Source organism: Myotis daubentonii, chromosome 5, assembly GCF_963259705.1.
Source record: "Myotis daubentonii chromosome 5, mMyoDau2.1, whole genome shotgun sequence".
Classification (NCBI taxonomy): Eukaryota; Metazoa; Chordata; class Mammalia; order Chiroptera; family Vespertilionidae; genus Myotis; species Myotis daubentonii.
The window spans coordinates 31,048,916-31,073,431 of record NC_081844.1 but is presented as its reverse complement, the minus strand read 5'-3'; the positions used below and the strand labels follow the sequence as shown (position 1 = coordinate 31,073,431).

The 24,516-nt window shown below is 60.4% G+C and overlaps 1 protein-coding gene across 5 annotated transcripts; it reads right to left on the bottom strand.

Annotated features, from left to right (window-relative positions):
* Nucleotides 1-138: 138 nt before the first annotated feature.
* Nucleotides 139-24,044, bottom strand: SEMA6B (semaphorin 6B). Of its 5 annotated transcripts, none has more exons than XM_059697108.1 (17): nt 23,926-24,044; nt 10,878-11,019; nt 10,620-10,743; nt 9,066-9,126; nt 8,839-8,901; nt 8,291-8,392; nt 7,805-7,895; nt 7,316-7,435; nt 6,558-6,646; nt 5,761-5,978; nt 4,843-4,974; nt 4,469-4,618; nt 3,847-4,029; nt 3,618-3,764; nt 2,554-2,631; nt 2,383-2,441; nt 139-1,985 (listed from the first exon to the last, which is right to left on the bottom strand). In XM_059697108.1, exons 2-17 carry the CDS (start codon nt 10,996-10,998, stop codon nt 1,102-1,104), a joined length of 2,622 nt encoding a protein of 873 aa, XP_059553091.1. In that variant the 5' UTR covers nt 10,999-11,019; nt 23,926-24,044; the 3' UTR covers nt 139-1,101. The 5 variants fall into 5 exon arrangements, with proteins under 5 accessions (XP_059553091.1, XP_059553089.1, XP_059553090.1 ...); XM_059697106.1 differs by lacking the exon at nt 23,926-24,044 and adding an exon at nt 23,370-23,751; XM_059697107.1 differs by lacking the exon at nt 23,926-24,044 and adding an exon at nt 23,465-23,751.
* Between the last annotated feature and the right edge of the window lie 472 nt (nt 24,045-24,516).

Below are 24,516 nucleotides of genomic sequence, written 5' to 3'. Positions count from 1 at the left end.
TTCCCACACTCAGCGCCCCAGAGTTCTGTTGGCTGCTGTGGCCCAGCCGTGAGTCTTGCGGGTGCTCCCAACTGTTCAGGGCCCTGCCACTGCCCAGGCCCCACCCCTGGGAGACAGAGCAGACCCAGAGCCTTGGGGGCCGGTGGTTGTAAACAGTTTTATTGATCGGGAGGGGGTTGGGGAGGCAAATTCCAGAGAGGGTCCAAGTCTCAGCTGGCCACTCAGCTGGCATGCATGGTCAGCTGGAGGTCGGAGGGGAGGTCACAAGGGGACTGGTGGTGTGGGACCCTCTGACCACCCTGGGGCCATATTTACAGGGGGCCACCCACCTTTGCTGCCCCCCAAGACGTTTACACAGCTGCTGCCAGGGTGGCTAATGGGCAGGCCTCCTGGCCTCTGTCCCTGAAACCCCTTCTCTGTCTCCCCTCAAATTCCTGACCGGCAGCTGGAGGCCCCCCTGGCCTTCTGGAAGCCCCTGTGTTGGCTCAGCCAAACGCCCAGGCCTCTGGGGCCGCCGCACTCACACACAGACACACACCCTGCATGAGTGCCCATCGCCACGCACACGCCGGCAGCAGCCCTCGTGGGCATTCACACGCACACCTCCCTCCCCTTCCCGGCCCCTTGCACACGAACATGGCATGCACACACACACACACACACACACACACACACTCACGCACGCCAGGAGCCTAGGTCAAGGAGGGGCCTGGAGGGGGGGCACTTGGGTCTGCAGCTGTGGCCCCCTCCTCATCCCGCCACCTCCAAGCCCTGGGCCGCCACCCCAAGAACGGAGTTGTGCAATTGGGTAGAAAACTGCAAAAAAAACAACAATCGCAAATTGGAAACAAACCCAAACCCACGCACAGAAGGTCAACCTCAAATCTATAGCACATCCTCCCGCCCCCCCCAAACCGCCTCATGTCCCGCGGCCCCGGCAGGGTGGGGGGCCAGGCCTTTGTGCTTCCTGTGGCGGAGGCCCCTCCCCTGCGCACTGGGGGGGGGGGGGGTTGCGGTCTGGAGCACCCCACTCGGCGTTGGGCCGGGTCTCTCGCTCCTGTTCCCCGTGGCTGGCACAGCGGAGGCGTCCGGGGCCCCCGCCTAGGGCACGGGAGGCGCAGTCCTGTCTGTGCCCCCGTAGGCGAGGAGGTGCGCCAAGTCCGTGCTGGGCCGGGCGTGGCGGCCGCGGGGACGGTCACCCCGGCCCTCGCCGCTGTTGAACGTGTGCGTGCGGCGCAGGGCGGCGGCCGCGGGGCCGTGGGGGCCCGGCCGCCGGAGGCTGCCCGTGGGCGGCGGGCTCCAGGGCCGCGGGAGGCTGTCGGAGGCCGTGATCGGGTCCAAGGGGCCCGTGGGCGCTGACACCACCCGCCGGCGGTCCGGGCTGGCGTGGGGCGTGAGTGGGAAGTCCCCGTGGGGGGCGCGGCCCGCGGGCTGCTCGGGGGCCCTGGCGGGGGCGAGCAGCAGCAGCGAGGAGGAGGAGGAGGCGGAGGCGGGGAGCAGGGGGTGGCTGTGCTCCCAGGCGCGCGGGCCCAGGGCGTGCGGGTGCGGGTGCGGGTGCGGGGCGGGCAGGCGCTTCTGCGGCAGCGGCGTCTGCTCGGGCGTGGGCAGCAGCCCCGAGTCCAGGTCATGGGGTCCGCCCTGCAGCAGGGTGGCCTTGGCCCAGCCGTTCTGCATCAGGGGGGCCAGCAGGGCCTCCGGGGGCCCCCCGGCGCCGCCCCCGCCCCCGCCCCGGCCCCCGGGGCCCCCCGCGCGGCGCTCGCCCAGCCGGCTCACGCTCAGCACGGCCTCGCCGCCCCCGTGCGCCAGGATGGCCTCCTTGTCCTTGCGGCGGGCCAGCTCGCGCCGCTCGCGGAGGCCCACGTACCAGCCCACGCTGAAGCCCGACACCACGGCGCCCACCACGAAGGCCGCCACCGACGAGGTCACCAGCAGGTTCACGGACACCAGCCCGGCGCGCTCCTCCGCGAGGCTGGCCCGCAGGAGCCCTGGGGAGAGGGGCGTGAGAGGGGCGGCCGGAGGGGGCCCCACCCAGCCGCCGCCGCTCTGCCCGTCTGTCTGTCTGCCTGCCTCGCGGCGCCTCTGTTTCTCTGGGGTCTGTCTGTCCTCTCAGACTCTGTTCATCTGCTTGTCCTGTGGCATCTCTGTCACTTGGCATCCGTCTCCAGCCTCTGTCTGCTCTCATGACCTCTCCGTCCCTTTCGAAGCCTGTCCCTGCCTCTGTCTGTCTGTCTCTGGGCCTCTCTGTCCCTCACCTACCTCCCTACCCGGGAGTGGGACCCCCTGACCTTCCAAAGCTAGTCCGTGCCCCCCACCTGGACATGGGCTGCGAAGGGCATGAGGACCCCAGGGGAGGGTCCCCAGGTCTCCCGTTCCCCCACTTACCTGTGCAGTCCCCTAAGCCTGAGGTGCTGGACCCGGACACGTCCTGCTCAAAGGTGGCCCTGATGGGGGCAAGGCAGAAACAGTCAGCAGAAGCCCCGCTCAGGGAGCCCGAGGGGAGGAGGGGCCCTGGTCACCAGGCGGGTTACACCCCCTCCCCTCCCGCCCCAGTACCTGGTGCCAGGGCTGAGGAAGATGCAGGAACCATCGGGGGCCCACCCGCAGTAGGGGTCCTGACTGCCAATGCAGTTCCTAGGGCAGACAGGGGACCGGCATCAGCCACGGCCTCCTGCACCGTGCCACCTCCTGCAGCCCCGAGTCCTGGCCAAAGTCTCTGCGGTGGGGGCTGTTCCTTCTCCATTTTACAGATCAGAAAACTGAGGCCGGGGAAGTTCACTTTTGCCCGAGCAGCAGAGCCGGGGTCGGAGTCCAGCGGGCTTGCCCCAGAGTGTGTGTCCGGCTCTGTGCAATGCCGTCACTCCTGCCAGGACGGCGGTGCGGGCGGGGTGTCTCAGGGTGGGGGGCTCCCACAGAGCTCAGGGCGGGCCAGTACTTTGCATCTGGTTTCCACCCATTTTACAGGTGGGAAAGCAGCCCCTTCCTGGTCCCCAGCTTCTGCTCCTGTTGCTCTTAAAAATGTCACTCAGGCCCTGACTGGTTGGGCTCAGTGGATAGGGCGTCGGCCTGCGGACTGGAGGGTCCCAGGTTCGATTCCGGTCAAGGGCATGTACCTTGGTTGTGTGCACCCCCAGTGGGGTGTGTAGGAGGCAGCCGATCGATGTTTCTCTCTCATTGATGTTTCTAACTCTCTATCCCTCTCCCCTCCTCTCTGTAAAAAGTCAATAAAATATATATTTTTAAAATGTCACTCAGGTCCCACTCCTCCTCTGCCCACAGGCCTCCAGGGCCCCACCTCCCTTGGGGCAAACACCCAAGTCCTCCCCATGGCCCACAAGCCCCTGCATGACCTGCCCCCATCCTCTCCCTGCCCTCACCCCCTCCCTCACTGACTCCTCTCCAGCCACATGGGCCTCCTCACTGTTCCTCTAAAACCCCAGTCATGGTCCCATCCAGGGCCTTTGCACGTGCTGTGCCCTCTGCCCCACGCATCTTTCAACAAGTCAGGCTGCTGCTGGGCCCTTTAACTCAGACTCAGCTCTTCCCCTCTTCCCATGCTCACCTCCCCTCAACCCCCCCCCCCCACATGCACCCCCAGCAGTGGGCCCGGGGGCACTCACTTCATGCACCCTGAGTGCTGCTGGCAGCGGGCCACGGGCACACGGACCACACAGTGGGGGAAGGCCGCCAGCAGGCCTCCTGAGGCCACATCCAACTCCAGGCTCAGCAGCCGTTGCCCTGTCTCACTGCCACCTGGCCGGCCACACCTGGGGGTGAGCAGATCAGTAAGGCTCAGGGGCTGTGCCCCACCTCCACTGGCTCTGCCCCCTGGCCTCTGCCAGACCCCACCTGTCTGGCCGGTAGGTCTCGAACTCCTCGAGGAAGACACTGGGCCCAGAGGTGCCCAAGGCACTGGCGTTGGGCCAGACCAGGAACTTGAGGATGGTGCCCGCCTCGGAGCCCAGGAAGACGACAGTCTGGTTGCCCCAGGGGCCGGCGCCCACATCCACAGCCACTCGAGTCAGCTGGTGCCTGTGGCAGGGGAGGGGGGTCAGTCTGGCACCACAGCCCCCTCGGTCCCACCTCCACTGGGCAGACACAGAGACACCGCCCACACCAGGCAAGGTGGGCATTGGTGTGGGTACAGAGCTACACACAACACCGCTGGGCTCCCACTGGGCCTGTCTCTCTCTTTCCTTGAATCTCTCTGTCCCTCACTGTGTCCCTCTCTGTGACTCTGTCTCCTTCTCTCTGTGTGTGTCTCTCTCCCTCTCTGTGTCTCTGCCCCTCTGTGTCTCTCTGTGTCTCCGGCCAGTCCTCAGAGCTGTATGCTGTCTCCAGCAACACTGCTCTCCACCACCCACCTCGCATCCATAGCCAGCCCTGCCTTCCTTCCCCACCCACCACCCTGTCCTGGGCTTTCATCTTCACCCTGCGCCCCACAAGGATCCCAGCCACACGTGGGACTGACCGTGTCAGAGTTCGTACTATCCAGGGCGCATGGCCCAGTGAGGGCACCGCCTCGTCCATCAGGGGGTGGGTCTTGACGAAGTTGAGGATCTCATCAGGGAAGGCGCTGGAGGTGTTGTACTGCATGCCGGGAGCTGCACAGCACCCAGGCCTGGGGGGTGAGGGGGTGGTCAGGGCAGTTCAGGGGTCCCCATATAGGGGCTCTGATTCTCCATGGGACCCAAGGCCCTGCCCCAAGGCTTGTTTCCCTCATCTGTGTAATGGGTGCAGCTGAGCCCGGCAACAACCAGATAACTGCCTGGGAGTCCCCAGCCTTCGGTCGGTCTTGGGGACAGGCCCACCCCGGCACCTGTCTGGGGATGGAGGGGCGCTCACCGGGGCCGAGGCACCTGATCCTCGGGCACAGGTGTCCAGATGGACTCCGGGGACTTCTGCTCTCGAAAGCGGCCTTCAAACACAGCAGCCACCTGTGTCATGTCAAAGGCGCAGACGGCAGAGCCGGGGATGCTGGGGAAGTAGATGGAAGGGAGCGGTGAGCCTGGTGGAGGTGCTGCCTCAGGCAAGTGTGTGGAGGAGTCCTTGTCCTCCGGAGCTGTCAGATTTCAGTCCCCTGAGCCGGCGTGTCACCCGCCTGCCCCATCCAGTCACTGCCGCCTGAACCGTGCTCAGACGGGATCCTATTTCAGCTTCTCTGCAACCACCCGTGTCCTGGCCTCCACTGTCGTGTGCCTGACTGTCCAGTCTCCCAGACATCACCCCTGCCCCCTTACAACCATTCCTTCTTCTGCTCCTCGCTCTTCCATGGCTCCCTAGTGCTCCAGGATAAAACCCAGGCTCCTCTCTGCAGCCCGTCACCTCCCTGCCCTCACACTCTCACTCTCCCCGTTGCTCCCTCTATTCCAGCCACATGGGCTCCTCTCTGTTGTTTAAACACACCAAGTTCATTGTATCCTCACAGCTTTGCACATGCTGTTCCTCCAACTTGGAATGCTCTTCCCTTTTCCTCCATCTCACACCCACTGAAGCCTAGTTCCCATGTCCCCTCCTCCAGGCAGCTCTCTCTAACCCCCTCCTTCAAAGGCAGGGGGTGTTGATGTCCCCCACCTGCCCAGTTCTGACCAAAGGCTCTTGGGGGGGGGGGTCAGTGTGGCTTTGTTCTACTGCGGTCTGGGGTCAGTGCCCCGTGGGGGTCCACTCTTGCCCAGCCTAGGACTATAGGCAGCGAGTGAATGCGGGACCTGGCCACCCCTGTCCACCCGGGGCCCCGAGTCCACTCGGCCAATGTTCACTGACCTGTTGCTGGGGGTGGAGAAGATGGCGAGGACTATGGGCCGGCCCCCCAGGCGGACCACACCCGTGACGGCCTGCATCACATTGAAGTAGAAGTGGGGGTCCCCGGGCACGGAGCAGTTGAGCCGCGCCTTCAGGAAGGACGTCCACTGCTTCTCCAGCACGCGCGGGGAGCCCCCCACATCATTCTTGCACACCCGGGCCACGCGGGACACCACCACCTGGGGGGACAGCGGACAGGCGGGGCCTGAGCCCTGAGTTCCGAAGGCCACCCTGCCCACCACCCGGGCTGGGATGGAGGAGCCTGGCCCTGGCTCACTGTGGGGTCCTGTGGTCACTGCACCTCTCTGGGCGGCAGAGTCCCCGGTGGAAATATGGGGATTGGCACTAGGATCCTAGCAACGTGGCAGTCATGATACTCACCAGGCACACTTACAGACCGTTCGCTTTATTCTCATCAGCTCTTACTTTCCTCCCAAAGCCCTACCAGGGAGGGCCTACTGATATCCCCATTGTATAGGTGGAGAAACTGAGGCACAGGGGAAGGGAAATGACCAGCCCAAGGTCACACTAGTGGGAAATGGCAGTCTTTGCACCTACTGTCTGGCTGCTGCAATGGATGGGCAGGTAGAGGGATGGAGGGATGGATGGAGGGATGGATGAATGGATTAGTGGATGGATGGATGAAAGATGGGTAAATGAATGATTTGAAGGAGATAATGGTGGTTGATGAAGGAGATAATGAATGGATGCATGCGTGATGAATGGATGCCTCTCTGGGAGGGGAAGTGGGGCGTTACCTTCTCCAGGTAGTTAAACTCCATTGCGATCTCCCGGAAGAAGAAGTAGATGTGGCTGCCCCACTCCACCGCATGCACAAAGTAGGGCTCTATGGGAGAGGAGGGGTCAGCACCCAGCCCCTGACCTGAGAAAGGTGCTTCTGGGGCTGGGCACACATCAGCCCGGCTGGCTGCTCTTATGGTGAAGGGGGGACATGCGTGATCGCCCAGGCGAAGGGAAACAGACGCAAAGCTTTGGGGTTTTGCGGGCAGAGGAAGTGTCAGAATCCTAAAGTCGCAGTGTCTGCCTTCCACAAACAGCAGCAGCTACTATTTTCTTTCACCTTCCTCCCTCAGGTGTCAAAGACCTGAGCTCCTGCTCTCTCCCTCTTGTAGCTCCATTTTGGGCTCCCAAGCCACCCATTCCCATCAAGTCCTACTTTAGATCCAACTTCAATCTTTTTATAGCCTTTTAAACATCGATTTTAGAGCGAGAGGAGGCGGGGGGGGGGGGTGGAGAGATGCTGATTTGCTGTTCCACTTATGTATGCACTCATTGGTTGATACTAGTGTGTGTCCTGACCCAGGATCGAACCCACCCGCAACCCTGGCACATTGGGACGATGCTTTAACCAACTGGCCAGGGCCAATCTTGTCTCTGGCTTTGTCTTTAAAGAGGCCAGTAGGTTCCAAAGATGAGATGGGAGTCCCCTCCCTGTCTCCTCTGGGACTCTTATTCTGGTGGGGCGGTGGTGGGATTCGACGAATGTCCCTCCCACCTTTAAACCACTTGGAGTCGTGTTTCACGGTGCGCAGAGTGGGTCTGTCTCCAAGGCTGCGGTAGATGACAGCATCGATGGCTAGGAAGTCGGTAACGGTGGCTGTGAAGAGCATTCCTTCTGGAAGGGAGTGATGGGGGAGAGCAGGTGAGCGGCTGGGTCGTAGAGGCCAGAGGTTGTGTGGGTCAATACTTGATCTTCCAACACTCTCAGTCTACCTCCCTGAGCCTAAGCGAGCCTGCCTCTAGGCTGGGCCCTGACCCCATCTAAACCCTGAGCCCAGGCTGAGCCCCAACCCTGCTGAGGCCCTGAGCCCCGCCGAACCCCAGCTCCCACTGAGCCCCGACTCCAGGCTGAGGTTCTGCCTGTTTCACAGCTGGACAGTCTCCCAGCCACCGTCTACCTGACCCCAACTCCAAGAGTGGAACATGCCATGCCTTGCTCGGGGCTGGGGCCTTATCAGATGGCCAGAGCTGGGGGGGCACTCACCAGAGAAGAGGGCGACGTTGGCGTGTTTGGGGTCGTACGGGCAGCGGGCCATGCCACTGATGTTGTCCCCGAGGGGCTGTAGTGTGTCTATCTGCAGGGGGACAGGGCCTGAGCGACAGAGCTCGGCCACGCCCGGCGGCCCCATGGCTCCCCCAGACCTCCCTCCAAGGGGAATCCTGTCTCTGCCTTGGATGCTGTGTGACTTGGCGAGGCACTGAACCTCTCCGGGGCTCAGTTTGTTGATCTCTAAATGGGTCTAAGAGTCGACTCCAGTTAACCCTATTACTGGGTCATAGGTCAAATAACCAGGGCTTCCCTGACCTTAAACGGGCCTCCCTGGGAGGTCTCCGGAGCTGTGGGTGAGGCGGGGGGAGGACAGACCCAGTAAGGCTCTGGTAGGAGGCTCTGTGGGCGGGGGGGACGGGCACGCTAGTGGAGCAGGTGAGCAGAGGTCTGGAAGCTGGACCTGGGGCCGCCGGGACTCACACTGTAGTTGGCGCACAGGGGGTTGAAGGCGTTGGAACCGCACACGAAAAGGGTGGACTCGTCCCGCAGGAGCAACACCTTTACAAAGTTTCGACACTCGCCCTGGGGTGGGGAGGGAAGAGAGAAGTGTGGTCATGTTGGGGGGCACGGCATTGCTGTGGGCCTCAATGCGGGGGTGGCTAGGGCAGAGGAGAACCAGGACCGAGGTGGAGATGTACAGGGCGGGGCCGTGTGTGGGCGTGCCCAGGTCTCAGCACCATCAGGGGCGTGGTCACAGCTAGAATAGGCCGAGATGGGGCGTGGCCATGCCTACTTTCCATCCGCGGCCATTGAAGGGATGGGGCGATGGCAAGACCTAGCCTAAGGACGTGGCCATGACTGGGACCCTTTGGGGGTCGTGGCCAGGCTCAGGGCGTAGCCATGACAACACGGGGGTCCAGGCCTGGGATGAAGGGGGAGGAGGATTTGCCTTGGGTGTGGCCAGCGGAATTGGGGCGTGGCTTGGGCGTGGTCATGGCCGATGGGGGGCGTGACCAAGGCCCACTCACCTCCTGCTTGCCCTTCATCCGACACACATTGATGTCGCTGGGGTTGGAGCGCCAGGTCAGCTTCTGGGGGCACAGGGAGCTGGTGAGGGGTAAGGGGTACCCAACAGCCCTAGGAACCCCTGCCGGGTCGGCCCGAGTCCATCTTGCTCCCCATTGTCATGTCAGCTCCCTCCGGTGGGCGCCCCAAGGGCTGTCCCCTCCTCCTCCCACCTGCGCCCCCTCCTCACCCTCTGGTACCGAAGCTCCGTGGAGGTGGGGGGCTCCAGCTCTACCCGGTACAGGTTGTCCCTGAGGGAGGGGTGCGGTTAGTGAGATTGGGGGCCTCCACTCTCCCCACATTCCACGCCCGGGGCATGGACACAACACTGGGCATGCCTCACATGCTTGCGTGTACCCCAGCACATGTCCTCATGCCCTACAAAGACTCAGTTCCAGCACAGCCACCTGCCTTCGCATGCCACCTCGGGCGACACCCGCTGTCCTGGAGTTACACTGACATGATGAACTGTCCGATGCCTTTCATCAGGTGCCCCCTCAGCACCTCTCAGTCTACCCCAGGCTCACCCCACCCTCATGTCATGGAAACCTGCCCTGCTAAGGTCATTGGCCAACTGGTGTGAAGTACAGCAGTCACTTCTCTGTCCCCCTCCCCCTCTCCACAGTGTCTGGCCCCTGCAGGTCCCCCCTCCTCCTGGGAACTCGTTCTCACAAGGGCCCGGCCCCCCAAACTCACTAGGCTTCCCTCCTACCTTTCAGACTTTCTCTGGCCTCCTGCCTCCCCCACCCTCCCGGGTGGCCTCGTCCACTCTGATACTGACTGCACCCGCATGACCAGGCCCGCAGTCCTGTCTCCAGCTCGGCCTCCTCCGAGCTCCAGATTCGGGGGCCGGGGGCTCCTGGGCGGCGCCACGCAGAAGGCTCACAGGCATTTCACACTCAGTGCGGCCATTCTGAGCCTGACTGTTCCTCCAAACTGGGACCCCGCTTCCCTCTGCCTCCCACCTCTGACTTCCTCTGTCCGGCTCTGTCCTCTGAGGGTGCAGACCACAAGTTGGAAGTCACCCTCAACTCCCCTCCTCTCCTCCCTCCCACATCCAACACATCAGTCTCCCCTGCCTTTAATGTTTATTGAGAATTCACCTACTTCTCACCCCTCCATGGCCACCCCCCATTCCAGCCCCATGGTCTCCCACCTGGACCAGCTCAGTCTCTCCAACTTGCCTCCCCAAAGAAGCCACCAGAGGGCGACTGTGAGCACCTAAGTCAGGCTCCCTCCCTTCACCTACAGCTCCTCCAGGGCTCCCGCCTGCCTCCAGGTAAAAACCCGCCTTCCCCTCCAGCCAGGAGGCCCTGAAGCATCTGCCTCTGTCTCCTCCTGCCCTCACCTCCTCCTCCTCTCTCCCCCCCTCACTGTGCTCAGCCATGCAGACTTCCTTGCTGTTCTAACCCACCAGGCACAGTCCTGGCCTCTGCCCTCTGCCCTCTGCCCAGATGTTCCCCTCCCCCAGATCTCCTCGCGGCTGCCTCCTCATCATTTAGGTTTCAAACCAAATGCCACCTCCCCAGCACCCCCTGGAGGCACCCGGTGACTTTTGACCGAACAGTTGTCCCCATCTGCTAACACCCCATAGCAGGCACCCGGCTCCAACCACACCCGAACCCAGCACCCTTAAAAGTGCCACCCGAGGTCCACACATTCACACCTGGCCCAACCATAAGCCCCACCATGGAACCTCCCCCAAAGGCTCCCCGCCCTGCGTTCTGCCGGACACTCCCCATACCTGTCCCCAATGAACAGCGTCCTGTTGACCCGCAGGACCCGCTGGATGTTGAGGTCCTCGGCGCCCTCTGTGGGGGTCAGGCGTCCGGGCCCGCTGCCCACGAACACAGGGTAGTGGCTCAGGTCTGGGGAAGAGGAGTGTGATTTAGGGCCGGGGTGAGCCTGGCCTCGTGAGTCCCTGAGGGAGGGGGGCAGCGCGCTCAGTTGGGGAACAAGACCGTCCTTCCGGAACCCCCCCTCGCCCAGGACCCCCACTCACAGTCCCTGGGGGCCACGCTGAGCGGCGGCGGCTCCTCAGGGAAGAGTCCGTGGGCGCCCCCCAGCAGCAGCAGCAGGAGCAGTAGGGCCAGGCGGGGAGGGGGCGCTCGCGGGGTCCGCATGGCGAGGACAGGAGGTGACACCTGCGGGCGAGGGGAGGGGCGGTGAGCGGCGTGGCCTGTATCCGCCACCAGATGGCGCTTATGAGCCGCAGCGGCCGGGACCTTCATTATTCCCCCCAAATTCCCGTCGGGATAATAATTTAAAATAACAACTTCACCGCCAGCCCCACTCTTGCCTACCCCACCCCCTTCCCCTACAACACCAGCCAGAGTACCCCTTTTCTCTCCGGTGCTCTGTCTGCTCCGTGCCCTTTTTTAAGAAAAACACACACATTTTTAACATTTATTAATGATGGATACTTTTCCCATTGATTTTTAGAGGGAGTGGCAGGGAAGGAGAGGGAAACGGGGGGGGGGGGGGAGAGAGAGAGAGAGAGAGAGAGAGAGAGAGAGAGAGAGAGAGAGAGAGAGAAATGAGAGAGACATATGGATTGGTTGCCTCCCACAGATGCCCAAAGGGGGAGGAAGGAACCTACAACCCAGGAACGTGCCCTTGACCAGAAATGGGACCCGTGACCCTCTGGTGCTCGGGCTGATGCTGTACCACTGAGCGACACGGGCAGGACCACCCTAACCACTCCTAAGTGTCCTGTGCAGTGACAGTAAGTCCATTCACAATGTTGGGCAGCCATCCCGTCTCCAGAACCTTCTCACGTCCCCACACTGAAACTCTGTTCCCTTTAAGCACCAACTCGCCTCCCCCAGCCTCTGGCACCCCCATCCACTCTCTGTCTGTGGAGCTGACTCCCTGGGGGCCTCCTGCGAGTGGAGTCACACGGCCTCTGTCCTCCGGCGTCCGGCTGACCTCACTGAGCGCCATGTCCTCAAGGCTCACCCGTGCCGTGGCAGGCGTCAGGACTGACGTGTGTGGATGGGTCGCGCTGTGTGTGTCCATCTGTGGGTGGACACGGGCTGCCTCCACCTCTCGGTTCCGGTGAATAACGCTGCTGTGAACAGGGCCGTGCGAATCTCTTTGCGACTCTGCTTCCCATGCTTTTGGGTACGCGCCCAGGAGTGACACCGCTGGGTCATACGGTAATTCCATGTTTGTTTCTCTTTTGGAAAAAGCCATGCTGTTTCCACAGTGGCCCCACCGCTTCACGTGCCCACCAGCAGCGCCTTGTCCCGATCCCCCATCCTTCCCTCCACTTCTCTGCCTGTTTTCTGGCCGTCGCCATCCTGACGAGTGTGAGGCTGGCGCTGTGTGTCTTCACGTCAGTTATTCTGATGGTGATGATACAGAACTAACCCCCACAGACTCCTTTCGGGGCGTCCGGGCTACTTCAGGGCCAACCCACTGCACCTGGCCTCAGCCTACCCCCCCCCCCCCGCCACCTGGGGTTACCAGAGACCTTAGCACCTCCCCCAGGCCCCCTAAGACCATCTGCTTCTCTCCATGAAACTTGAGGCGCCTCCGCTAGCAGCCGCCTGGCGCCCGCCTGCCGGGAAGCCGCCCCACCACCTGCCCCGGCACCTGGTCACCGGGAGCTGCCACCAGGCATGGAAGTGTGTGGCCAGCATGTGCACCCCATGCCATGCAGGGCACCCATGCACCCACACATCTGCGTGCCTGCAGAGGGGCATGCTTCCTGCCTGCAGCCTTGCGACATGCATGCATGCCCACGGGGGCGGGGAACAGTGCCTTGTCCTGTGCATCAATTTATAAATTGATAAAGTGATAGGTCCCACCCAGAGGGCCTATCCTCTGTGGCTGGGCCTCTCAGCTTGACCCCTCAGCTACCACTCCAACTCGGGCAGGCCATCCCACTGGACTGCCACTCTCAGGTGAGGAAACTGAGGCAGGGATGGGCGTTCCTCAAGGCCACCCGACTTCATCTCCTCCCATCGTCAAGGGACTCCCAGGCGTTACACTGCCTTAGTGACCATAAGTTTGTCAGAAGCTGGAATTTCCTTCTGGAACATTTCTCCCACTTCTTTCTGCCAGGGTGTCTGGGTTACTCTTTATATATATGTAGTTTAGAGAGAGAAGGGAGAGGGATAGAGAGATGGAAACATTGACGAGAGAGAAACATCAATGGGCTGCCTGCTGCATGTCCCCTCCAGGGGATGAAGCCTGAAACCCGGGCATGTACCCTGACCAGGAATCGAACCAGTGACCTCTTGGCGCACAGGACAAGGCACGTCCCACTGAGCACGTTGGCCAGGCATGGGCTACTCTTGAAACCCACAGCTTCAGCATAAATTTTTGGATCAGCTGATAAGTCCCAAAACAAACAACAGATAAAGCATAAACCCTGTCAGGATTTTCACCGGAAGGAGCTGAACGCGTAGATCAAATTGAACTACTGACTGACAGCTGTTGCTCCCCCACCCCAACCCCTGCTTCCCTGGTCCTGCCTGTGTCAGCTGAGGGCTCGACCACACCCCGGAACCGCTCTCGAGCTCCCTCCAAAGCCTGCGCTGCCCCCAGCCCTGTGCTCTCACCCTCACATCCAATGCCAGCAAGTCCTTCTAATTTATCCAGAACTCTCACCCCTTCCCAGTCCGCTCCCTGGCCAGCCCCCAGCATCTCCCATGTGGACCAGTTCAGTACCCTCCATCCACCCTGGCTCCCTGGCTCCTGTCCTTGCTTCCCTCAGCCCATTTCCCCCAGCAGCCACCAGAGGGCCTGTGTGAGCACCTATGTCAGAGCTGTCTCACCTCTGCCTCCAGGACTCACCTTCCACCCGGTAAAAGCCAAAGTCCTCCCAGGGGCCCGCAGGGCCTAGTATGACCTGCTTTCATCTGCCCCTCCCTGCCCTCACCTCCTCCCTCTCTCCCCCTTGCACACTCTGCTTCAGCCACACGGACCTCGCTGTTCCTCCATCATGCCAAGCACCGTCCTGCCCCAGGGCCTTTGCACAGGATGTTCCCCACACCTGGAAGCCTCTTCTTTCAGATACCCACAGGCTCCCTCTTTATGTCAGGTCTCTGCTAAAATGCTGTCTCCTTAGAGTCTCCCCACCCCTACCACCCTGGACCCCTCCCCAGGTCCCAACCCCGCCCCCACATGGTGTCAGACTCTCAAAGCAGCCTTTAGACCAGTGGTTCTCAACCTTCTGGCCCTTTAAATACACTTCCTCATGTTGTGACCCAACCATAAAATTATTTTCGTTGCTACTTCATAACTGTAATGTTGCTACTGTTATGAATCGTCATGTAAATATCTGATATGCAGGATGGTCTTAGGCGACCCCTGTGAAAGGGTCATTCGACCGCCAAAGGGTCGCGATCCACAGGTTGAGAACCGCTGCTTTAGACCCTAGACTCTTTGCTTCTCCAAATAATGGTCCTTCAACCAGCAGCCTCAGCCTCATTTGAGAGCTATTAGAATGCAGAGTCCCGTGCCCCCTCCCAGCCCACCCAACCAGAGCCTGCGTTTTAGCAAGATCTCCAGAGGCCTGTGTGCACAATAACTCAGAAAATCCGCTTATGCACAGATTCCCCCAAATGAACTAATCACCCACATCATAGCTCATCCAGAGCCTTCTGCCCCCTGGAGGTGAGCCCTGTGAGGACAGGCCTGGGTGTATCTTGGCCGGTGACATGTCCCCACAGTGTCCGGCACACCACTGGGCTCAATAATGGCTTGTTGTATGTTGATGAACTAAGTGTCAGCGCAAGGAATTGAACCCAGATTGGACCTCTTGCCTGATTCAACTTGGCTCATCACCTCCACATGCATGGGTGTCCGCCGGTGGGTGGGTCCCCCCCGCGCACGCCCATGGGCCCCCACGTCTACCGCGTGTTATGGCATCTGTGTGTTCACACGTACCCATGGATGCAACCACAGAACAAGTATGTGCCCAGCAGTGGTGGGCGGTCCACACGTGTGTGTGCACAGGCCTGTGTGCCCGAGTGTACACACGTTACACCCAGGGAGCGTCCGTCTGCACCCCCCTATTGATGACTTCCTGGCTGTTAGTTTCCAAGGACCCCAATTAACTACTGACAGGCCATCTACCCACCCACCCGCCCTTCCCTGCCCTTTCCACTCTCGCTGGCAGGTTGGGGACACTGAGGCCCAGAATGAGGGCCGGACAGGCGACAGTAGCCGCCAAGGAGCCTCAGTTAGCAGCCCAGTCTCCGAAATGCACGGTCTAGGTTCACATCCCGGCTCTGCCTCTCACCAGCCTCGAGCGCTCCGACAGTCACTTCCCCTCTCTGGGTCTCCGTTTCCTTACCTATAAACTGTGGGTGAATATAAGTCCAAACCTTATGTTGCTACGGGGTTGAAAGGACAGAGTGTCGACCAGCAACGTACAACAGAAAACCACGCACGCACGTGTGCGGTTTTAAATTTCCTCGCGGCCCCATCGCAGAGAAGACTCAACGGCGGCCCAGCTCCAGGTGAAAGGCTGCGCGTGGGACGGATGCGCAGTAACTGGGACCGTCGAAGGGACAGAAGAAGGTCCCGCGGGTCGGGGAGGACGCCTGGGACTCTCCCCCTCGGCCCGTCAAGACGATTCCCCTTCTGTAATACAGGCACTGGGACAGGGCCTGGTCCACACGCTCACTCTATGTGAAGTGACCTTGCTGGATGACCTTGGACCAGCAGCTAGCCCTCTCTGGGCCTCGGTATCATGGCAGGAACTCAGTGACCCTGGGCCAGCCTCCGAGCCCATTTCTCCCTCTGCCGTGGCGAAGGTTGGGGCAAGATGCCCATTTCCAGTTCCATAGAAGGAGCTCCTGTCAGCCCGGCCATCCCAGGATTCCAGCTCCGGGGCCAGGCGTCCCTGAGGAGATCGAGTAACCTGGCCTGGCAGCCAGGCCCCTGCACCATCCAGGTCTGGTTACCAGCTCTGCTTACAGCTGCCTCCTCCAGCTGCCTCAGTCGCCCCCGTCGCAGCCTAGCTGGGCTCTGGAGCTGTCTAGGAACTTGGCTGAGCAGCTAGAGGGTGTTCCTGGGGCTCTGGGCATGGTGAGGCGGCTGTGGAGGGACCCCCTTGGCCCCCGATGCTCTCTCAATGCCAGTTAACTCATCTCTCCCCAGCCTGGGAGGCGGAGAGTGAGTCCTCCTCCATTCCCCACCCTCCTCCCTGTTTCTCCTTCATGATAACCATCACCATCTGGTTATCATGAAAAGTAAATGAGGTACGCATAGTAGGCGCTAAATAAACTGTACGGACTGCTGTGCATCCTTGAGTTACATCCTCCCTCTCTCTGGGCTTGCTTCCTCCTTGGTGAATCAGACGAAAATGTCAGCTTCATGACAGCAGGGGGTCTGGCACACAGTAGGTGCTCAACAAGCACTAGCTGAATGAATGTCCCATAAACAGTCCCTACTTATAAAAGAGCTACAAGGATATATTTATTTTCTGAGCACCGACTGTGTGCCAACACGGCCAGGGGTTGAGCCATGACCAGGACTGTGTCTCAAGAGCTTGACACAGAGCTGGGCATGCAGTCAGCACTCCGTGAATGCAGAGTGTCTCTTTTAAAGAGGACAGTACTCAGAGTACCTGAGCATATCTACCCCACAGAAGCCCAGCAGAGCAGGCATTTCAACTAAGATGTTATGAAGCCCCTACTGTGTGTGCACCAGGTACTGGGCCAAGAACTTCACATGCATGAACTCGTGTCCTGTCCACACCGAGATGAGACAGAAACCAGCCCCACCACCTCTGTCTTACAGATGGAAAAATGGGGACTCAGAGAGGTGAAGTCACTTGGCCAAGGCTGCACAGCACAGAAGGGTACAGCCAGCATTTGAACCCAGGCATGTGGCTACACTGCCTCTTGCCGACATTTATTGAGCACCCACAGTGTGCCATCTGTCTATGGGGCTGCACAGTCTGGAGACCCAGAGAGAGGCTGTCCTGTCCCCAGGCCACTCGGGGAACCAGAGCGGAGACCAGGTGGTAGAGGCAGGGCCTGGAATGGGGGAGAGGTCCCTGGGACTCCGGGCCCAGATGGGGAGGGGCTGCTCCCGAGTAATTAATTTAATCAGTTTGGAAATTGGGCCACCAGGAGGCAAATCGGAAGCAGCAACTTGTAACTAGGAATGGGGAAGAGGGGGCTGCGTTCTCAGTGATGCTGAAACCATTTCGAGGAAATTCGAGTGCCATTTATTCCCCGTGAGTCATTAGGGGGCCCAGAAACAGACTGCCCAAGGGGGCTCGCTCCTAGGGGTCTGGGCTGGGGCTGGTGGGCTGGGCACCCACAGATTCCCAAATGGGGGTGGCCCTGGGCAGACCCTGCCCTCAGCCCCAACTTGGAGAAAATACAGTCAGGCCCTGCTCTTGGGGCCCAGTTTTGGGAGGCGGAGGGAAGTAAGGTTTGGCTCTCAGGGCCCCATTTAGGGAGGATAAGGAGATCTGGTCCCCGCCCTCGGTGTCCTCCATCTGAGAGCAGAAGATGGGGACCCCAGCCCCGCTCACTTGGGCTTCTGGGAGCCCTCCTTTACCCCAGGCTGAGCCCCCACCCAGAATTCCTCCAGTCACTGCCCCTCTCAGAGGCCCTGTCACAGGGAGGACACAGGGATCCCACGTGGGAGGGGGCAGGAAAGGCAGGGGGACAGACCACTCAGAGATGCCGGGCTGGACGCAGGCAGGGCTATGCCAAGTGCTGCTGGGAACGGAAGACCTGGCCAATGAACTTGAAGACAAAAGCGGGAAATAGGTCCCAAGGGAAGGTCCTGGGGTCAGAGCGGACCACAAGTCCAAGTGAGTCACAGCTCAGGAATGGCAGAATCACGGGCAGAGCGATATGGGCTCTGGGGGATGGGTCATGAGAAATGTGCATGAATGGAGAGAAACAGCCAGGGGCCCAGGGCTTGCTGGGCGACCTCGGGGAACGTGCCACCCAATCTGTGCCTCCTTTCTCTTCCCGGAGCCTGAGGATTAGACATTCGCAGGGAGGTAGCAGCAAACACGTACAGAGAATCGGCTGTGTTCCCAGCCCTGTGCTATGGGGCTTTATAGGAAATCCTGGTGGGGGCCCAGTCGGCGTGGCTCAGCGGTTAAGCGTCGTCCTATGAACCAGGAGGTCACAGGTCCCAGTCAGGGCACATGCCTGGGTTGCGGGCTCAATCCCCAGTAGGGGCCATGCAGGAGGCAGCCGATCAATGATTCTCTCTCATCATTGATGTTCCTATCTCTCTCTCCCTCTCCCCTCCACTCTGAAATCAATTAAAAAGATCCTGGTGGGGTAGGTGGGAGGGGTTCTTCTCACCATTTTACAGGTGGGAAATTGAGGCCCGGTGTGGGTAAGCGATGCGCCCAAGGTTGCACAGCTAGGAAATGGCCAAGCTGGAATTTAAACCCAGGTCATCTAGTCCAGACACCACACTTTTAATCATAGCATTACCTGCCCCCAGAGAAAGAGGTTCTCAGTCCCTCCCCACATCCATCCATCAGCAAGTCCAAAATCTGCTCCATCCACCCACTTCTTTCCCCCTCTACTGCCTGAACCTGGCCAGCCCCCATCATCACCCATCTGGACCAGTTTAGTCACTCCACTCCCACCAACGGTGCTGGCCCTTGCTTCCACAGCAGTCCTCCTTGCAGCAGCCAGAGTCACCACTGGTCACCTGAGTCAGGTCCCACCCTTCTCTGCCCACAGCCCTCAGGGCCCCACCTCCCTCACAAGGCTCTGTATAACCTCCCCCAACCCCACCCTTGTCCCCTCCCTCTCACCCCTTCACTCACTCTGCTCTAGCCACATGGACCTCCTTCCAGTTCCTCCAATACGTCAGGCACATTCCTGCCCCAGGGCCTTTGAACAGGCTGTGCCCTCTTCCTGGAATGCTATTCCTCTAGGTCTCTGAGTGACTGCCTCCTTCTTATTTTCCAAGTCTCAGCTCAAATGCCACCTTCTCAGACACCCTCCCTACTCCATCAGCTCTGCCCTTCTCAGCTACATCATCCAATATTACTGTCTTCAGACCACTCATTATACTTGACTTACTTTCTCTCTCTAGTTAGGGTCCATATCCCCACCCGGCTGTGAGCATGACAAGGGCAGGGCCCAGTCAGCCTCGGTCACTGCTGGGTTCCTAGCACCTAGCGCATAGTAGGTGCTCATTAAGTACTTGTCAGCTTATCAAATGAGAGCACAGACCCATGGCTCCCATTGCAATCAGGGCCAGAGGACACACCTTCTGTTTTTTCAAAGTAACTCCTTTTATTGGAGTAAGAAAAAAAAGACAGGACTATGCCTGGCATTTTGCCTGCATCCTCTTGTTTAAATGTTGAACCCTAAGAGAGAGAGAGACTAGCATCTGTGATTTACTGGTGGGGAAACTGAGGCTCAGAGGAGGGGGCCTGAGTGAGTGAATGAAGAGATGGACTCAAACTTAGGTAAGTCTGATCTGACGGTTGTGGCCATCTCTAAGGGCAATCATTCAGAGCGGCTATTTCAACTGCCCGAAGACTCTTGCTCCAGGAAAGGAAGGCTGCTCTTCTGAAACTATCAGAGAACGTGTGGTCGCCTCTGGTGAACTCCTATACATTCATCATGGTCCTAGATGCAATGCCCCTCCAAAGTGCATCTTCTCTGATCCAGCGGGCAGAACCCACTTTCACCAGACCCATTTGCTCACTGTGCCCAGGCCCTGACCCCATGTAGCAGAGGGCCAATGCCTGCGTCTGTTTCCTTCCCCCACTGAGGGCCAAACAGAGCAAGGCCTCCTCCTCGGGGACCCCAGCATCACGCAGCTGGGGCACAGCACGTGGAGGCCGCTGGCAGCCTTTGTTGAGTAACTGGTCTCCCCATCTGCCTCGGATGAGGGCTCCCCTAAGAACCCACCACCCTTACTGGACTCCTCCATTTGGGAAGTTCTCTCCTAGGTCTGCCCTTGGAATGCTGGCTTAGCCTGGGCCAAGGTGCATCCTGGGGAATGTAGTCCTCACTCAACAGGGTCTCCCTCCCTGCAGGCCCTGGGGTAGCCACCTTTGGACCCTGGGACCAGACAGTGAAGGGTCACCGAGGGCGGCTAGTGAGGGGCCCGTATCCCTGCCCAAAGGTGGGGGTCCTGGCCTCCCAAGTCTCCTCCTAGTGCTTTAATGCTACCACCACTTTATCTGGACATTCCGCAGGACAGGTGATGAATGGCCGTGGAAATAAAAGATAATTCTGTGGCTCAGGTCCAGACCTCTTAGGCCCTGGCTCTCGCCTGTGTCTGTTGGGGGCTCCCTGGAGCCTCAGTTTTTCTATTTCTGCTAAGTGAGGCTCCACCCACAGTCAACCCCAATCACTGTTAGGTCTTAGGAATTAGTCTGAGAATCTGCAGCCCTTTAAATGACTTGGGATTTCAGAATCATGGTATCTTAAACATTCCAGTTCAGAAAATCCACAGTCCCTGGAAATTTAGAAGGAGTCTGGAGGGTCACCTGGACCTAACCGATACCAGAATTATTTTTCCAGGATTCTGGAAAGATGGCTGTACGACCCCACTTGCCTACCTCCCAGGATGGGTGGCCCACCACTGTGCCAAGCAGCTAACTTGGTTTCCAGGAGCCTGTCTCCTGGTAACTACTCTTCCTCACTGTTGCTCAAGGTCTGAGATATTGCCCATTCACTCTCCCGCTCTAAAACCTTCTATGGCTCCCTGTTCCCCTTGGGATAAAGCCCACTCCTTATCTTGGCATTTACAGCACCTGCTAACTCTCAGGCTTCATTATCCATGGTCTCCCACCCTTAAAACAGCCCAGCCACTCAGGACTCCCAGCAACTCACCATGCAGCCGCTATCCTTGCTGCTCCTTCCACCTGGAATCCCTGCCTCCCTCTTCTCCTGGCAATATCCTTGTCATCCTTCAAGCCCAGTGTCAGCATCCTCTCCTCCAGGCAGCCTTCCCTGCTTCCACCTGTCATAACCCTGGCTGAGTCCTCTCTGGGCCCCCAGCATCACCTGGCAAAGGGCCAGGCACAGAGGACAGGGCCACACCCCAGGTTCAGCCAGGGACACCCTCCATCCCAGGAGACTGGGCAGCAACCAGCACGTCCTTCAGCCCCTGGGGACCCAGCTCCCCTGTCCCGCCGGCTGACGTCAGGGTCACCTTTCCAAGGACAGTTTGATTTCTATCTTGCAGGTCCAGCCCCAGGTAACCCCAGCAACTCCTGTCACAAGCCTTCGGCGTCCACTGCAGATGCCAAACTCTTCTACAGCGCAAATCTCCAGCACCTTCCTCACCCAGTGGACAGAGGTGAAAGCTGAAGCCTAGAGCAAGAACGGCCGCTCCTAGGTGACTCAATACCTCCGCTGGCTCAGAGACAGCTTCTCACCTCAAAGCAGGGAAGGTGACAGCACCCTGAGGACCCGTGGGTGCTCGGCTCTGGCAGGAGGCAGGTGGGAAGTGGAAGGGCGATGGCGAGGTTACAAACCCAGGGCTTTCTTACGTGACCTGTCTCTGCCTCATCTCCCTCCACTGAGCTCCTGAAACCCGAAGAGCACCTCCTGGGGAGATGGAAGCCCAGAGAGGGCGAAAGACCTGCCTAGGGCCACACCTCTCACTCTCCTGCCTTTTCCTCTATGCTGATTTTTTTTTTTTTTTTTTTGAGAGGGGTAGGGCATTGGAAGCTCCAGGCCTAACTTCTGCCCAGCCCAGGATGGTGACCTTTGGGAGAGCATTTGGGTTTCATGTGGGGGCACCTTTCCCCGGCCCCATCTAGCAGTCCCAGGAGCGGAGGGGCCTGGCTTCCCTCTTCACCCTCTCTGCTGCCTCTCTGGGCCTCAGTTTCCCAATCTGCTCTTGGGAATGAGCCCGTACAGGGTGGACACTCCATAGTTCAGTGAGGCTTCTGCAGGCTGCCACCTGCCCGGTATCCAAGGGGTTTCCTAAGGGCCCCACCGACCCCCAGCCACTTTCCTGTAGAGCTTGGCACCTCCTCTCAGGTGAGTCCTGAACCCCACCCACGACCCCCACATGCTATACTCTCTCAAAATAGACTTTCAGCAACTGCCCAGACACATCTGAAATTTTTATCCTTGAAAGAAACCGTGTCTACTAGGAAAGGGGATGGGGGCCAGGGAGCTTAAGGGGTAGGGGTGTCCCAGGGCACTGAACTTTGATCTTGGGCCCCTTGGGAAGCTGAGGGAACCCAAAGAAATATGAAGAAATGCAATTTTGCAAATGAGGTGGGGGTTCCTTCTGCAGCCCCAGTCATCGGTCCCCCCTCCTTCCTCCTTAAATCCAAATCCAGATCCCTAAAACCCCAAGCCCCAGTTCCCCTCAGATCTGGGGTCAGAGATGACAACCTCAGGGGTAAGATGCCAAAGATCTCAGCCAGCGAGGGCTGACAGGGCTGAGAGTGAGAACTGCCCCGGTCCCGGGACTCTTGCAAATACTTCAAGCTCCAATGCCTACACATTCTGGGCAGGGGCAGGGGTTCCCTATGGCACCCCGTCTGGGGAGGTGCCCCCAACTGGAGGGAACCTGGAGGTAGAGAGTAGGACAGAGGGCAAGCGACCCCCTTCTGGGGACCAATGAGCACTGCACGAGTGGAGGGGTCACACTCAGTGCCCCCCACCCTGCCTGGCACTCTCAGAGAGAGACGCTTTCTTTGTCCCTTTGTCAGCTCTTGGGGGCCCCCTGAACCCCCCTAGGTCTCCACTGCAGCGAGGGGTATCCAGACCGTATCCAGACGGGCTCTCTGGGCCCCCCGCGGCCCCTCCCCTGTGGCTGGGGCCCTGGACTCGATCTGAGCCAGGCAGGAGGCTGGAGAGGGCTCAGGGGCGTCCAAGGTGCGGTGGCTGACGGTGAAGTGGGATGGAGGGGCCTCACCACGCTGGGACCACCACCCAGCCCTGGGTGGCCCTGTTTAGCCCTCAGGGCCCCGCCCCCCCAACACCCAACACCCGTCCTCATCGCCGGCCAGCAGGCCCCCTGCCCGCCCCGAACCGCCCCACCCCAACCTGGGCCCAAATCCAGCTCCCTAGCGGCGCAGCCCTGAGCCCCCATTATTGTCTCTTAAGCGCCCCTCCCCGGACAAATTACCCGCTGTGGTGCCGACAGAACCCCTATTATAGCTCCACATACAGGCCCCCAGTCAACATCCAGTCGTCCCCCCCCCAGCTGCGGTGCCATCGGACACCCCCATGACGAAGCCTCATTCAGCACCCCAGGCCCCAATCCAGCCTCTTCAAGGCGCTGCCATTGGACCCCATGATAACCCCCCACACAGCAGCCCCTCTAAAATCCAGCCCCCTCTCCAGCGGCTTTGCTGACAGATCCCCCCCGTGATGGTGCTCCACAAGCCTCCCGGCTCCAAACCCAGCCCCCTCCCCATGGCGGGTCCTCGGGACCCCCCCAATCACCGCGCCTGACCCGGCCGCCCCAGCCGACAATGAACCCCCCCAGCCGCGCGCCGACAGACACCCCCAGGGCAGCGTCTCCCCAGCCCCCGCTCGCAGACGCCCCGGGCGCTTACCTCGGAGCCGCGGCCGCCGCGAGTGCGCGGGAGGGAGCGCGAGGGCGGGAGGGCGCGGGCGGACGGGGGGCGGGGAGGGGGGTCGGTGCGCGCACCTGTCCTGGCCTGGCTGGCTCAGCCGGGCATCCCGATGGGGAGGGGGCTGGGGGCGCGCGCTCCCCCGCCCCCGGGCCGCGGCGCTGCGCTGGGGGAGGGGGCTCAGCCCCGGCTCCCCGGGCGCTGGCGTCCGCTCCGGGGAGGGCGCTGCGGGGCGGCCGGACCCGGGGCGCGCCGCGGCCGCATTTTTCACGCCCGCCGCGGCGGCCGCAGCAACTCGCGGCTAGCCACCTCCGCCCCCCCCCCAAGTCGGCCACCTCTCCCCCCCAAAAACCGGGCCGGAGCCACGCAAAACGCGGCCCGGATTGACAGGGGTGCGGAACGGAGGGCGGCAGAGCTGGGTGGGGGGCCGGAGGCACTGGGGACGGGATGGGGGGTGGGGGTGGGGGTGGGGAGGGAGATCCAAGCGAAGGCTTCCTGCCTTTGTCCGGGTGGGGCACCGAACTGCGCACCCTCCTACCTCCGGACTTCCTGCTCTGGTCCACTCGGGCCAGACTCACATCCTCAGGACATTCCCAACCACACTCGTGGATGAGGGGGGCGGTGTCAGACACCCCCGTGGTCTCCTGGGTCCCCTTCCTATGAGGGTATTTATTCAGTCTCCAAGCATTAACTGTAACACTCAGCAGACACGTGAGACAACTGAGGCGCAGGGAGGCGTCTTGTCCAAAGTCACCTAATAAGAACTCGGGGATTTGAACCTGAGCCAGCTGGCTGCAGAGATCATGGTACAGAGGCTGTCCTCCGTCCCAGCGTCCTGCGGGGCCTGGCGCAGAAAGAGGTTCCTAGGGGGCCCAGGAGGGGCATTCCTGCCCCTGGCCTTTGGGACTGCAGGACAAGCTGGTCTTCTGATTCCAGAGACATCCCTGTAAGCTCCTGGACCCTCTGTGACCTGAGGACAGCGGGAGCCCCTCTCAGGGCCTCAGTGTCCCTGTCTGTCCAAAGCACCTCCCCATGCAGGTGAGACAATGTACCCCCCCCCCCTTGTTCCTCCAGCACCTCCAGTATGCAGTAGGCAATCAACAAACGTTTTACTATGATGTATTTATCT

Excerpts from the sequence above, each read along its gene's own strand:
- SEMA6B (XM_059697104.1), bottom strand. Across the intron at positions 10,744-10,877 it reads CAGCGTGGCCCCCAGGGACT|ACCTGAGCCACTACCCTGTG; the intron begins GTGAGTGGGGGT and ends CCTCTTCCCCAG. Across the intron at positions 3,765-3,846 it reads GAGACCTACCGGCCAGACAG|GTGTGGCCGGCCAGGTGGCA; the intron begins GTGGGGTCTGGC and ends GCTCACCCCCAG.